Below are 15521 nucleotides of genomic sequence, written 5' to 3' on the forward strand. Positions count from 1 at the left end.
CAAGCTCAGTCCTTGCTCAGTTGAAGAGGAGAGAGATGCAACTTCAGGGGCCCAGTCTTGAAAGGACAAAACAATTGTTGAATGTATTGGGCAGCCATACAGGGAGCTATGGAACATGTGGAGGGTGCGGAGGAGCCCACTGCCCACCTGTGGGGGGTTCTGGGGCATGGCATCATCACTCTGCCATCAACCATGGTGCACGTGGTCACCTCAGCTGGGCCCTCCCTACAGGGGCCATGGCACCAGTGGTAGCATCTCTCAGTGATACTCATACTGGGGCCATGCAGGCTCTGGGCTCCGCCTTGGACAGGCTGGGAGACGCAATGGACCGCGGCTTCAGCCGCCTCCTGGATCCACAGTCTGCTCCATGGCAGGAGCAGTCGTGCAATGGGTGTGGAACATGTTGCCCCCCCCTCTCAGGATGACAGGATATCAGCACCCATGCCATCCTCAACCAATGCCCACCCTGACGCCAGGAATCTAGCTGGGCGAGGCTGCCCTGGCAGCTGATGAGATGCTGCAGAGAGCCCTCTCAGCCCCGAGCTCCTAGATCTGGAATGCGCTGCCTGAATCAGTGTGGAAGCAGATTCAATAATAACTTTCAAAAGGGAATTGGATAAATACTTGAAGGGAAAAATTTTGCAGGGCAATGGGGAAAGAGCAGGGGAGTGAGACTAATTGGATAGCTCTTTCAAAGAGCCGGCACAGGCACAATGGGCCGAATGGCCTCCTTCTGTGCTGTAAGATTCGATGATTCTAGGTCACTGACCATGAGTATCTCAAGAGTCTTCATCTGAACTCCTGAGGGAATAAAACTCCAGATAGAGCGACATATTTTTCACCAGTTTTATGCTGTAGGTTATTCCTGCGGACTGGAATACTTTTCATATGGGACGTGTAGTGTCAGCTCCAGGCACTCCCAGAGCAGGCGGAGTACAATCAGATTTCACATCAGAGCTTTGTAACCAGCAGATTAGGATCCAGGCCCCAGCAGTGAATGGCCCAGTGGGTGACCCACCATAACCTCTCCACACACCGTACAGTAATGTATTGTTGTGACAGGGAATGCTGATATGCACAATTTCTGTGAAATGGAATAATATTATCACATGCACACAGACAAAACTGCTCAGTGTTGCTGATCTCACTGGTTTTGTTATATCAGCCAAAGGCAATTCTATTCACGCACAGCTGAGAATATTTCAAGAGGAATTTGAGTTGACTGGTGCAATAACTGACCAAGCTTCCAGTACAGGGGAAACTTTGGCTCCTCACTTGATGCTCGCCTGTATGGGAGAATCACTGTGCTCTGGGTTTCTTTTGCTTATTTTCAGACGTCTCCATGTTTTTCTTTTGGAACTTTTTATCTTTTAACTTTCCTGCCCTCCAACCCTTTAATTTGTGCTCCCGTTTCATTGGTGCCAGTAGCTCTCTGGTACATCACCAAACTGGCCACTCTTTACGTGGAGCGTAGATACTGAGCAGCAGAAGTGAGCAGTGGGGTAGTTGACCGGGGGGGGCATGACCAGCAGGGTCATAGCTGCATCTGATCTTGAAGCTGACCTTTTTTTTACATTCGTTCGGCAAGGCCAGCATTTATTGCCCATCCCTAATTGTCCTTGAGAAGGTGGTGGTGAGCTGCCTTCTTGAACTGCTGCAGTCCGTGTGGTGACGGTTCTCCCACAGTGCTGTTAGGAAGGGAGTTCCAGGATTTTGACCCAGCGACGATGAAGGAACGGCGATATATTTCCAAGTCGGGATGGTGTGTGACTTGGAGGGGAATGTGCAGGTGGTGGTGTTCCCATGCGCCTGCTGCTCTTGTCCTTCTAGGTGGTAGAGGTCGCGGGTTTGGGAGATGCTGCTAGAATACCTAACATTGCGACTTGCAATTATACTACGCTCCTTTCCTTCTCTGACTCGGGGGTGTTGAGATCAGTTGGCAGATCAGGAATGGAAGCTGCTGAGGCCTCAGTGATTAATAATTCATCACGCAGGGAAGTGTCGGGCCTACTCTGAGGTCTCCAAATTCACAAAAAAAACAAAGGAGAAGCAAAGGCACTTCCACCCCCCCGTTCAACAAATGAAAGCCAGCTCCCCGTCTCTCAATCCCTACTCCCCCAACCACCCCCCGAAATGTACTGAACTGTCTCTGTAAACCATTTAAACTCTCCGCTTCAACTGGTCAGTCTGTCCTGAATTTCCCACACATCATTTATAGACCCGTAAACCCCGACTTTAACCTAACCCGCCCGTGAGAACGACTTCAATGTGGGGGGGGGTGAAAACGGACACCAGACCCGATCCCATAAGTTTCCCACGGTGGGGGGGGGGTTAGGCTGCAATTACCTCCCGTGTGTTATTGATTACATTGTGAGGCCGATCTTTTAAATCTCTGTTGACTGCCTTCCATTATCACTCCTCCCGGGTTTTATTTTATTTGAAAATGAGGTGCCAACCTGGTGAAGCTACAACTCAGGACTACATGCATGCTAAACAGCGGAAGCAACATGCTATAGACAGAGCTAAGCGATTCCACAACCAACGGATCAGATCAAAGCTCTGCAGTCCTGCCACATCCAGTCGTGAATGGTGGTGAACAATAAAACAACTAATGGGAGGAGGAGGCTCTGTAAACAACCCCATCCTCAATGATGGCGGAGTCCAGCACGTGAGTGCAAAAGACAAGGCTGAAGTGTTTGCAACCATCTTCAGCCAGAAGTGCCGAGTGGATGATCCATCTCAGCCTCCTCCCGATATCCCCACCATCACGGAAGCCAGTCTTCAGCCAATTCGATTCACTCCACGTGATATCAAGAAACGGCTGAGTGCACTGGATACAACAAAGACTATGGGCCCCGACAACATCCCAGCTGTAGTGCTGAAGGCTTGTGCTCCAGAACCAGCCGTGCCTCTAGCCAAGCTGTTCCAGTACAGCTACAACACTGGCATCTACCCGACAATGTGGAAAATTGCCCAGGTATGTCCTGTCCACAAAAAGCAGGACAAATCCAATCCGGCCAATTACTGCCCCATCAGTCTACTCTCAATCATCAGCAAAGTGATGGAAGGTGTCGTCGACAGTGCTATCAAGCGGCACTTACTCACCAATAACCTGCTCACCGATGCTCAGTTTGGGTTCCGCCAGGACCACTCGGCTCCAGACCTCATTACAGCCTTGGTCCAAACATGGACAAAACAGCTGAATTCCAGAGGTGAGATGAGAGTGACTGCCCTTGACATCAAGGCAGCATTTGACCAAGTGTGGCACCAAGGAGCCCGAGTAAAATTGAAGTCAATGGGAATCAGGGGGAAAATTCTCCAGTGGCTGGAGTCATACCTAGCACAAAGGAAGATGGTAGTGGTTGTTGGAGGCCAATCATCTCAGCCCCAGGACACTGCTGCAGGAGTTCCTCAGGATAGTGACCTCGGCCCAACCATCTTCAGCTGCTTCATCAATGACCTTCCCTCCATCATAAGGTCAGAAATGGGGATGTTCGCTGATGATTGCACAGTGTTCAGTTCCATTCGCAACCCCTCAGATAATGAAGCAGTCCGAGCCTGCATGCGGCAAAACCTGGACAACATCCAGGCTTGGACAGATCAGTGGCAAGTAACATTCGCGCCAGATAAGTGCCAGGCAATGACCATCTCCAACAAGAGAGAGTCTGATCACCTCCCCTTGACATTTAACGGCATTACCATCACCGAATCCCCCACCATCAACATCCTGGGCGTCACCATTGACCAGAAATTTAACTGGACCAGCCATATAAATACTGTGGCTACGAGAGCAGGTCAGAGGCTGGGTATTCTGCGGCGAGTGACTCACCTCCTGACTCTCCAAAGCCTTTCCACCATCTACAAGGCACAAGTCAGGAGTGTGATGGAATACTCTCCACTTGCTTGGATGAGTGCAGCTCCAACAACACTCAAGAAGCTCGACACCATCCAGGACAAAGCAGCCCGCTTGATTGGCACCCCATCCACCACCCTAAACATTCACTCCCTTCACCACCGGCGCACTGTGGCTGCAGTGTGCACCATCCACAGGATGCACTGCAGCAACTCGCCAAGGCTTCTTCGACAGCACCTCCCAAACACGCGACCTCTACCACCTAGAAGGACAAGAGCAGCAGGTACATGGGAACAACACCACCTGCACGTTCCCCTCCAAGTCACACACCATTCCGACTTGGAAATATATCGCCGTTCCTTCATCGTCGCTGGGTCAAAACCTGGAACTCCCTTCCTAACAGCACTGTGGGAGAACCGTCACCACACGGACTGCAGCGGTTCAAGAAGGCGGCTCACCACCACCTTCTCAAGGGCAATTAGTGATGGGCAATAAATGCCGGCCTCGCCAGCGACGCCCACATCCCATGAATGAATAAAAAAAGAACAAAGTCTCCACACCAATCGTTCCTTACCCTGTGATTTTAACCGAGTGAGTCCCGTGTCTACGGAATTTCTCCGGTTTCTCCGCCATCACTGGTGTGTGTCTGTAAACTCCGCTCCTGTACACAAAGAAATCTTCATGTACCTCCATTAGCGCTGTGAAAGGATGAGGGAGATGTGTCAGCATTCATCCTACAGTCCCACTATAATCCCACCGTGGTCCCACTATAGTCCCATCATAAAACCACTGTAATTGCACCGTAATCCCACCATAATCTCACTGCAATCCCATCGTAAACCCTCTCTAGTCCCATCGTAAAACCACCGTAAATCTCACCGTAATCCTATGGTCGTCCCACTGTAATCCCACCCGAATCTGACCCCCAAATGTCAGTTCATGCAGCTATGACACAGCTATGACACAGCTATGGCACAGCTATGGCACAGTGTAAAGGCCCACTCTGGGCAATATCCTGGTGGATACACCATATTCCCAGTTTTCCCATTTATAAATTGCAATTGGGTTCGACCCTGAATTTGACCTCCTTTTGTTGATAAAACTGCGATGCTGACAACACGATGGATTCACCGATGGATTCCTGGCCAGTATCAGGAACCCAGCTATTGAATACACTGAGATAAGAAGGGGTGGAAGGGTGGAGGCCATCTGGCCCATCAAGCAGGCCATCTAGCCCTTCCACACAACATGGACAACCAAAGGAAAACTTCCAAATCTCCATGAAACTTCCCCCTGACCCTGAAGGCGATGAGAGCAAAAGATACCAGGATATCACGACCAATTCTAACCGCCATTGTTCAGCATTGACTTTTCAGCATGTTCTGATCCTTGCCTCTTGTAACCAGCCACACTCTCACCTGTTCACAGGCACCGCACTCCGTGAGTGGGCTGTGTAACAGAGCAGCAATACATGGAGTCCTCTGCACCCACGGCACCTTTGTCATTATACTTCCTGGTCGAAGGCCATTGGCCCGAAGGCAGCCCTTTGATGGTAGGGCAGTGCTGTATCTGTCTGAGGGTCACTTTGGACGGCACGGTTAATTGAGAGGTCAGAACTCCACCGAGCTCAACTGACAGACCGATGTTCAATCACTGAGTTCAGGGTTCAAGTGGCAACAGCACAGATTCGCCCAGGGCCAAAGGTCACATTGTGTCTGAGAGCTCATTGGTCTGACCTGCTCCTCAGCAGTAATTTGCTCAGAATGGTCTGGTGGATGATCAGTACCTTCGACACATCACCGAGTGGGGGTGAGCACGTCAGGTCCTCGAGGGCCTCTGCCCACAGACAATATCTCCCATTGAACAACAGCTCCCCTACTTTTCAGTGTCACCTTTTAGGTCCATCTGAGAGGGCAGACAGGGTCTCGGTTCAACATCTCATTGGAAAGACGGCACCATCGACAGTGCAGCACTCCATCAGTACCGCACTGGAGAGTCAGCCGAGATTACGGGCTCAGATCTCTGGACCGGGACTTGAAACCACAACCTTCAAACTCAGAGGAGAGAGTGCTACCCACTGAGCCACGTTTGACAGAACAGTGAGTGTGTGGGGCATATCAGAGAGTGTTAAAGTGAGGGGTGTGGGGTATATGACAGTGTTACAGTGAGGGGTGTGGAATATATCAGAGAGAGTTACAGTGAGGGGTGTGGGGTATATCAGAGAGCGTTAGAGTGAGGGGTGTGGGGTATATCAGAGAGTGTTACAGTGAGGGGTGTGGGGTATATCAGAGAGTGTTACAGTGAGGGGTGTGGGGTATATCAGAGTGTGTGACAGTGAGGGGTGTGGGGTATATCAGAGAGTGCTATAGTGAGGGGTGTGGGATATATCAAAGTGTTACAGTGAGGGGTGTGGGATATATCAGAGAGTGTTACAGTGAGGGGTGTGGGGTATATCAGAGAGTGTTACAGTGAGGGGTGTGGGGTATATCAGAGAGTGTTACTGTGAGGGGTGTGGGGTATATCAGAGAGTGTTACTGTGAGGGGTGTGGGGTATATCAGAGTGTTACAGTGAGGGGTGTGGGGTATATCAGAGTATTACAGTGAGGGGTGTGGGGTATATCAGAGTGTTACAGTGAGGGGTGTGGGGTATATCAGAGTGTTACAGTGAGGGGTGTGGGGTATATCAGAGTGTTACAGTGAGGGGTGTGGGGTATATCAGAGTGTTACAGGGAGGGGTGTGGGATATATCAGAGAGTTACAGTGAGGGGTGTGGGGTATATCAGAGTGTTACAGGGAGGGGTGTGGGGTATATCAGAATGTTATAGTGAGGGGTGTGGGGTATATCGGAGTTTAACAGGGAGGGGTGTGGGGTACTTCAGGGAGTGTTACAGTGAGGGATGTGGGGTATATCGGAGTGTTACAGTGAGGAATGTGGTATATATCAGAGAGTTAAAGTGAGGGGTGAGGGGTATATCAGAGTGTTACAGTGAGGGGTGTGGGGTATATCAGAGTGTTACAGTGAGGGGTGTGGGGTATATCAGAGAGTTACAGTGAGGGGTGAGGGGTATATCAGAGTGTTACAGTGAGGGGTGTGGGGTATATCAGAGAGTTACAGTGAGGGGTGTGGGGTATATCAGAGAGTGTTACAGTGAGGGGTGTGGGGTATATCAGAGAGTGTTACAGTGAGGGGTGTGGGGTAAATCAGAGAGTTACAGTGTAGGGTGTGGGGTATATCAGAGAGTTACAGTGAGGGGTGTGGGGTAAATCAGAGAGTTACAGTGTAGGGTGTGGGGTATATCAGAGTGTTACAGTGAGGGGTGTGGGATATATCAGAGTATTACAGTGAGGGGTGTGGGGTATATCAGAGAGTTACAGTGAGGGGTGTGGGATATATCAGAGTGTTACTGTGAGGGGTGTGGGGTATATCAGAGTGTTACAGTGAGGGGTGTGGGGTATATTAGAGAGTTACAGTGTAGGGTGTGGGGTATATCAGAGTGTTACAGTGAGGGGTGTGGGGTAAATCAGAAAGTTACAGTGTAGGGTGTGGGGTATATCAGAGTGTTACAGTGAGGGGTGTGGGGTATATCAGAGTGTTATAGTGAGGGGTGTGGGGTATATCAGAGTGTTACAGTGAGGGGTGTGGGGTAAATCAGAAAGTTACAGTGTAGGGTGTGGGGTATATCAGAGTGTTACAGTGAGGGGTGTGGGGTATATCAGAGAGTTACAGTGAGGGGTGTGGGATGTATGAGAGAGTGTTACAGTGAGGGGTGTGGGGTATATCAGAGAGTGTTACAGTGAGGGGTGTGGGGTATATCGGAGTTTAACAGGGAGGGGTGTGGGGTACTTCAGGGGGTGTTACAGTGAGGGGTGTGGGGTATATCAGAGAGTTAAAGTGAGGGGTGTGGGGTATATCAGAGTGTTACAGTGAGGGGTGTGGGGTATATCAGAGAGTTACAGTGTAGGTTGTGGGGTATATCAGAGAGTTACAGTGAGGGGTGAGGGGTATATCAGAGTGTTACAGTGAGGGGTGTGGGGTATATCAGAGAGTGTTACAGTGAGGGGTGTGGGGTATATCAGAGAGTGTTACAGTGAGGGGTGTGGGGTATATCAGAGAGTGTTACAGTGAGGGGTGTGGGGTAAATCAGAGAGTTACAGTGTAGGGTGTGGGGTATATCAGAGAGTTACAGTGAGGGGTGTGGGGTAAATCAGAGAGTTACAGTGTAGGGTGTGGGGTATATCAGAGTGTTACAGTGAGGGGTGTGGGATATATCAGAGTGTTACAGTGAGGGGTGTGGGATATATCAGAGAGTTACAGTGAGGGGTGTGGGGTATATCAGAGTGTTACAGTGAGGGGTGTGGGGTATATTAGAGAGTTACAGTGTAGGGTGTGGGGTATATCAGAGTGTTACAGTGAGGGGTGTGGTGTAAATCAGAAAGTTACAGTGTAGGGTGTGGGGTATATCAGAGTGTTACAGTGAGGGGTGTGGGGTATATCAGAGTGTTACAGTGAGGGGTGTGGGGTATATCAGAGAGTGTTACAGTGAGGGGTGTGGGATATATCAGAGAGTTACAGTGAGGGGTGTGGGATATATCAGAGAGTTACAGTGAGGGGTGTGGGGTAAATCAGGGAGTGTTACAGTGAGGGGTGTGGGGTATATCAGAGAGTGTTACAGTGAGGCGTGTGGGGTATATCGGAGTTTAACAGGGAGGGGTGTGGGGTACTTCAGGGGGTGTTACAGTGAGGGGTGTGGGGTATATCAGAGAGTTAAAGTGAGGGGTGTGGGGTATATCAGAGTGTTACAGTGAGGGGTGTGGGGTAAATCAGAGAGTTACAGTTTAGGGTGTGGGGTATATCAGAGAGTTACAGTGAGGGGTGTGGGGTAAATCAGAGAGTTACAGTGTAGGGTGTGGGGTATATCAGAGTGTTACAGTGAGGGGTGTGGGGTATATCAGAGAGTTACAGTGAGGGGTGTTGTGTAAATCAGAGAGTTACAGTGTCGGGTGTGGGGTATATCAGAGAGTTACAGTGAGGGGTGTGGGTTGTATCAGAGAGTTACAGTGAGGGGTGTGGGGTATATCAGAGTGTTACAGTGAGGGGTGTGGGGTCTATCAAGGAGTGTTACAGTGAGGGGTGTGGGCTATATCAGAGAGTTACAGTGAGGGGTGAGGGGTATATCAGAGTGTTACAGTGAGGGGTGTAGGATATATCAGAGAGTGTTACAGTGAGGGGTGTGGGGTATATCAGAGTGTTACAGTGAGGGGTGTGGGGTATTTCAGAGAGTTACAGTGAGGGGTGTGGGGTGTCTCAGAGTGTTACAGTGAGGGGTGTGGGATAGATTGGTGGCATTGTGGACAGTGAAGAAGGTTATCTAGGATTGCAACGGGATCTTGATAAATTGGGCCAGTGGGCCGATGAATGGCAGATGGAGTTTAATTTAGATAAATGTGAGGTGATGCATTTTGGTAGATCGAATCGGGCCAGGACCTACTCCGTTAATGGTAGGGCGTTGGGGAGAGTTATAGAACAAAGAGATCTAGGAGTACAGGTTCATAGCTCCTTGAAAGTGGAGTCACAGGTGGATAGGGTGGTGAAGAAGGCATTCAGCATGCTTGGTTTCATTGGTCAGAACATTGAATGCAGGAGTTGGGATGTCTTGTTGAAGTTGTACAGGGCATTGGTGAGGCCACACTTGGAATACTGTGTACAGTTCTGGTCACCCTATTATAGAAAGGATATTATTAAACTAGAAAGAGTGCAGAAAAGATTTACTAGGATGCTACTGGGACTTGATGGTTTGACTTACAGGGAGAGGTTAGACAGACTGGGACTTTTTTCCCTGGAGAGCAGGAGGTTAAGGGGTGATCTTATCGAAGTCTATAAAATAATGAGGGGCATAGATAAGGTCGATAGTCAAAATCTTTTCCCAAAGGTAGGGGAGTCTATAACGAGGGGGCATAGATTTAAGGTGAGAGGGGAGAGATACAAAAGGGTCCAGAGGGGCAATTTTTTCACTCAAAGGGTGGTGAGTGTCTGGAACGAGCTGCCAGAGGCAGTAGTAGAGGCGGGTACAATTTTGTCTTTTAAAAAGCATTTGGACAGTTACATGGGTAAGATGGGTATAGAGGGATATGGGCCAAGTGCAGGCAATTGGGACTAGCTTAGTGGTATAAACTGGGCGACATGGACATGTTGGGCCGAAGGGCCTGTTTCCATGTTGTAACTTCTATGATTCTATGATTCTATATCAGGGAGTGTTACAGTGAGGGGTGTGGGGTATATCAGAGTGTTACAGTGAGGGGTGTGGGGTATATCAGAGTGTTACAGTGAGGGGTGTGGGGTATATCAGAGTGTTACAGTGAGGGGTGTGCGGATTATCAGAGAGTTACAGTGAGGGGTGTGGGGTATATCAGAGAGTTACAGTGAGGGGTGTGGGGTCTCTCAGAGTGTTACAGTGAGGGGTGTGGGGTAAATCAGAGAGTTACAGTGTAGGGGTGTGGGGTATATCAGAGTGTTACAGTGAGGGGTGTGGGGTAAATCAGAGAGTTACAGTGTAGGGGTGTGGGGTATATCAGAGTGTTACAGTGAGGGGTGTGGGGTCTCTCAGAGTGTTACAGTGAGGGGTGTGGGGTAAATCAGAGAGTTACAGTGAGGGGTGTGGGGTATATCAGAGAGTTACAGTGAGGGGTGTGGGGTATATCAGAGTGTTTCAGTGAGGGGTGTGGGGTATATCAAGGAGTGTTACAGTGAGGGGTGTGGGCTATATCAGAAAGTTACAGTGAGGGGTGAGGGGTATATCAGAGTGTTACAGTGAGGGGTGTGGGGTATATCAGAGTGTTACAGTGAGGGGTGTGGGGTATATCAGAGAGTGTTACAGTGAGGGGTGTGGGGTATATCAGAGTGTTACAGTGAGGGGTGAGGGGTATATCAGAGAGTGTTACAGTGAGGGGTGTGGGGTATATCAGAGTGTTACAGTGAGGGGTGTGGGGTATATCAGAGAGTGTTACAGTGTAGGGTGTGGGGTATATCAGAGAGTTACAATGAGGGGTGAGGGGTATATCAGAGAGTTACAATGAGGGGTGTGGGATATATCAGAGTGTTACAGTGAGGGGTGTGGGGTCTCTCAGAGTGTTACAGTGAGGGGTGTGGGGTATATCAGAGAGTTACAGTGAGGGGTGTGGGGTATATCAGAGAGTTACAGTGTGGGGTGTGGGATATATCAGAGTGTTACAGTGAGGGTTGTGGGATATATCAGAGTGTTACAGTGAGGGGTGTGGGGTATATCACAGAGTTACAGTGAGGGGTGTGGAGTATATCACAGAGTTACAGTAAGGGGTGTGGGGTATATCAGAGTGTTACAGTGAGGGGTGTGGGGTATATCAGAGAGTTACAGTGAGGGGTGTGGGGTATATCAGAGAGTGACAGTGAGTGGTGTGCGGTATATCAGAGTGTTATAGTGGGGGGTGTGGGGTATATCAGAGAGTGATAGTGAGGGGTGTGGGGTATATCAGAGAGTGACAGTGAGGGGTGTGCGGTATATCAGAGTGTTACAGTGAGGGGTGTGGGGTATATCAGAGAGTGACAGTGAGGGGTGTGGGGTATATCCGAGAGTGACAGTGAGGGGTGTGGGGTATATCAGAGAGTGACAGTGAGGGGTGTGCGGTATATCAGAGTGTTACAGTGGGGGGTGTGGGGTATATCAGAGAGTGACAGTGAGGGGTGTGGGGTATATCAGAGTGTTACAGTGGGGGGTGGGGGGTATATCAGAGAGTGACAGTGAGGGGTGTGGGGTATATCAGAGAGTGATAGTGAGGAGTGTGGGGTATATCAGAGTGTTACAGTGAGGGGTGTGGGGTATATCAGAGAGTGATAGTGAGGGGTGTGGGGTATATCAGAGAGTGATAGTGAGGAGTGTGGGGTATATCAGAGTGTTACAGTGAGGGGTGTGGGGTATATCAGAGAGTGACAGTGAGGGGTGTGGGGTATATCAGAGTGTTACAGTGAGGGGTGTGGGGTATATCAGAGAGTGATAGTGAGGGGTGTGGGGTATATCAGAGTGTTACAGTGAGGGGTGTGGGGTATATCAGAGTGTTACAGTGAGGGGTGTGGGGTATATCAGAGAGTGTTCCAGTGAGGGATGTTTTATGTTTATCTGGCTCCTACTATATTTAAACCTGTGGCCTGTCCTTACTACAACTCCCCAACGAATGGACTGAATTTGCTCCAAACCACTTTGGCTGCACTGAATCTCTTACCTTGTACGGGCCCACTCTCCATCACTTCTTTCATTACTTCCTTCTCCTGTTGGATAAATAATTGAAGAAAATTTAAATTACAACAAAAAGAAAGGCAACACTGATTGCTCCCTCACTAAATCTCATTGTTCCCGAATTATATATCATTCCTGCCTAACTGAACATCATTGCACTCTCACTAAACCTCATTCATCGAATCACAGAATCGTAGATTCAAAGATTCTCGGAGGTGGGGAAGTTTTGAGAAATGATAATCCAGAACAAAGTTAATAGTCACTTGGACAAGTGGATTCATAAAGGAAAGCCAGCACGGATTTGTTAAAGGCAAATCGTGTTTAACTCACTTGATAGAGTTTTTTGATGAGTTAACAAAGAGGGTTGATGAGGGCAATGCAGTTGATATTGTGTATATGAGAAATATGAGCAGGAGTAGGCCATGCGGCCCCTCGAGTTACTCCGCCATTCAATCAGATCATGGCTGATCTTCGACCTCAACTCCACTTTCCCACCGATCCCCATATCCCTTGATTCCCCTAGAGTCCAAAAAACTTTCAATCTCAGGCTTGAATATATTCAATGACTGAGCATCCACAGCCCTCTGGGGTAGAGAATTGCAAAGATTCACAACCCTCTGAGGAAGAAATTCCTCCTCATCTCAGTCCTAAATGGCCGACCCCTTATCCTGCGACTATGCCCCCTAGTTCTAGACTCTCCAGCCATGGGAAACAACCTCTCAGCATCTACCCTGTCAAGCGCCTTCAAAATCTTGTTCTTTTAATTCGTTCATGGGATGTGGGCGTCGCTGGCGAGGCCGGCATTTATTGCCCATCACTAATTGCCCTTGAGAAGGTGGTGGTGAGCCGCCTTCTTGAACCGCTGCAGTCTGTGTGGTGACGGTTCTCCCACAGTGCTGTTAGGAAGGGAGTTCCAGGATTTTGACCCAGCGACGATGAAGGAACGGTGATATATTTCCAAGTCGGGATAGTGTGTGACTTGGAGGGGAACATGCAGGTGGTGTTGTTCCCATGTGCCTGCTGCCCTTGTCCTTCTAGGTGGTAGAGGTCGCGGGTTTGGGAGGTGCTGTCGAAGAAGCCTTGGCGAGTTGCTGCAGTGCATCCTGTGGATGGTACACACTGCAGCCACAGTGCGCCGGTGGTGAAGGGAGTGAATGTTTAGGGTGGTGGATGGGGTGCCAATCAAGTGGGCTGCTTTGTCCTGGATGGAGTCAAGCTTCTTGAGTGTTGTTGGAGCTGCACTCATCCAGGCAAGTGGAGAGTATTCGATCACACTCCTGACTTGTGCCTTGTAGATGGTGGAAAGGCTTTGGGGAGTCAGGAGGTGAGTCACTCACCGCAGAATACCCAGCCTCTAACCTGCTCTTGTAGCCACAGTATTTATGTGGCTGCTCCAGTTAAGTTTCTGGTCAAAGGTGACCCCCAGGATGTTGATGGTGGGGGATTTGGCGATGCTAATGCCGTTGAATGTCAAGGGAAAGTGGTTAGACTCTCTCTTGTTGGAGATGGTCATTGCCTGGCACTTATCTGGCGCGAATGTTACTTGCCACATATCAGCCCAAGCCTGGATGTTGTCCAGGTCTTGTTGCATGCGGGCACGGACTGCTTCATTGTCTGAGGGGTTGCGAATGGAACTGAACACTGTGCAGTCATCAGCGAACATCCCCATTTCTGACCTTATGATGGAGGGAAGGTCATTGATGAAGCAGCTGAAGATGGTTGGGTCTCGGACACTGCCCTGAGGAACTCCTGCAGCAGTGTCCAGGGGCTGAGAGGATTGGCCTCCAACAACCACCACCATCTTCCTTTGTGCTAGGTATGACTCCAGCCACTGGAGAGTTTTCCCCCTGATTCCCATTGACTCCAATTTTACTAGGGCTCCTTGGTGCCACACTCGGTCAAATGCTGCGTTGATGTCAAGGGCAGTCACTTTCACCTCACTTCTGGAATTCAGCTCTTTTGTTCATGTTTGGACCAAGGCTGTAATGAGGTCTGGAGCCGAGTGGTCCTGGTGGAACCCAAACTGAGCATCGGTGAGCAGGTTATTGGTGAGTAAGTGCCGCTTGATAGCACTGTCGAAGGCACCTTCCATCACTTTGCTGATGATTGAGATTGGACTGATGGGGCGGTAATTGGCCAGATTGGATTTGTCCTGTTTCAGTGAGATCATCCCTCATTCTTCTAAACTCCAAAGAGTATAGGTCCATTCTACTCAACCTCTCCTGATAAGACAATCCTCTCATCCCAGGAATCAATCTAGTGAACCTTCGTTGCACCGCCTCTAAGGCAAGTATATCCTTCCCTAGATAAGGAGATCAAAACTGTACACAGTACTCCAGGTGAGGTCTCACCAAAGCCCTGTACAATTGTAGTAAGACTTCCTTACTCTTATTCTCCAACCCCCTTGCAATGAAGGCCAACATGTCATTTGTTTTTCTAATTGCTTGCTGTACCTGCATACAAACTTTCTGTAACACCCAAATCTCTCTGAACACCAACATTTAATAGTTTCTCACCATTTAAAAAATATTCTGTTTTTCTATTCTTCCGACCAAAGTGGATAATTTCACATTTCCCCACATTATACTCCATCTGCCACCTTCTTTCCCACTCACTCAACCTGTCTATATCCCTTTGCAGACTCTTTGTGTCCTCCTCACAGCTTACTTTCCCACCTAGCTTTGTATCATCAGCAAACTTGGATACATTACACTCAGTCCCCTCATCTAAGTCATTAATATGGAGTGTAATTAGCTGAGGCCCAAACACCGATCCTTGTGATGTATAGGAAGTATAAGGACTTTCAAAAGCTGTTTGATAAAGTGCAACACAATGGGCTTGTCAGCAAAATTAAGCCCATGGAATAAAAGGCAGCATGGATACAAAATTGGTTAAGTGACAGGACACAGAGAGTAGTGGTGAACGGTTGTTTTTCAAACTGGAGGGAGGTGTACAGTGGTGTTCCCCAGGGGTCGGTACTAGGACCACTGCTCTTTTGATATATATTAATGACTTCGACTTGGGTGCAGGGCACAATTTCAAAATTTGCAGATGACACAAAACTTGGAAGGGTAGTAAACAATGAGGAGTATAGTGATAGACTTCAAGAGGACATAGACAGGCTGGTGGAATGGGCGGACACGTGGCAGATGAAATTTAATGTACAGAAGTGTGAAGTGATATATTTTGGCAGGAAAATGAGGAGAGGCAATATAAACTAATTGGTACAATTCTAAAAGGGGTGCAGGAACAGAGAGATCTGGGGGTATATGTGCACAAATCTTAAACGTGGCAGGACAGGTTGAGAAAGCGGTTAAAAAAGCATACGGGGTCCTGGAATTTATAAATAGAGCTATAGAGTACAAAAGCAAGGAAGTTATGTTGAATCTTTATAAAACACT

The 15521-nt window shown here is 48.9% G+C and overlaps 1 protein-coding gene across 1 annotated transcript in view; it reads right to left on the minus strand.

Annotated features, from left to right (window-relative positions):
* Positions 1-15521, minus strand: part of tinagl1 (tubulointerstitial nephritis antigen-like 1) — a 130339-nt gene that overhangs the window by 17024 nt on the left and 97794 nt on the right. The window contains exons 9-10 of the mRNA XM_068006380.1: positions 12107-12152; positions 4428-4551 (exon numbers count right to left, since the gene is read on the minus strand). Coding sequence (XP_067862481.1) covers positions 4428-4551; positions 12107-12152 — 170 coding nt within the window. The remainder of the gene's footprint in view (positions 1-4427; positions 4552-12106; positions 12153-15521) is intronic.

The sequence above is a fragment of the Heptranchias perlo genome, chromosome 26 (genome assembly GCF_035084215.1).
Source record: "Heptranchias perlo isolate sHepPer1 chromosome 26, sHepPer1.hap1, whole genome shotgun sequence".
In the NCBI taxonomy this organism is placed as follows: Eukaryota; Metazoa; Chordata; class Chondrichthyes; order Hexanchiformes; family Hexanchidae; genus Heptranchias; species Heptranchias perlo.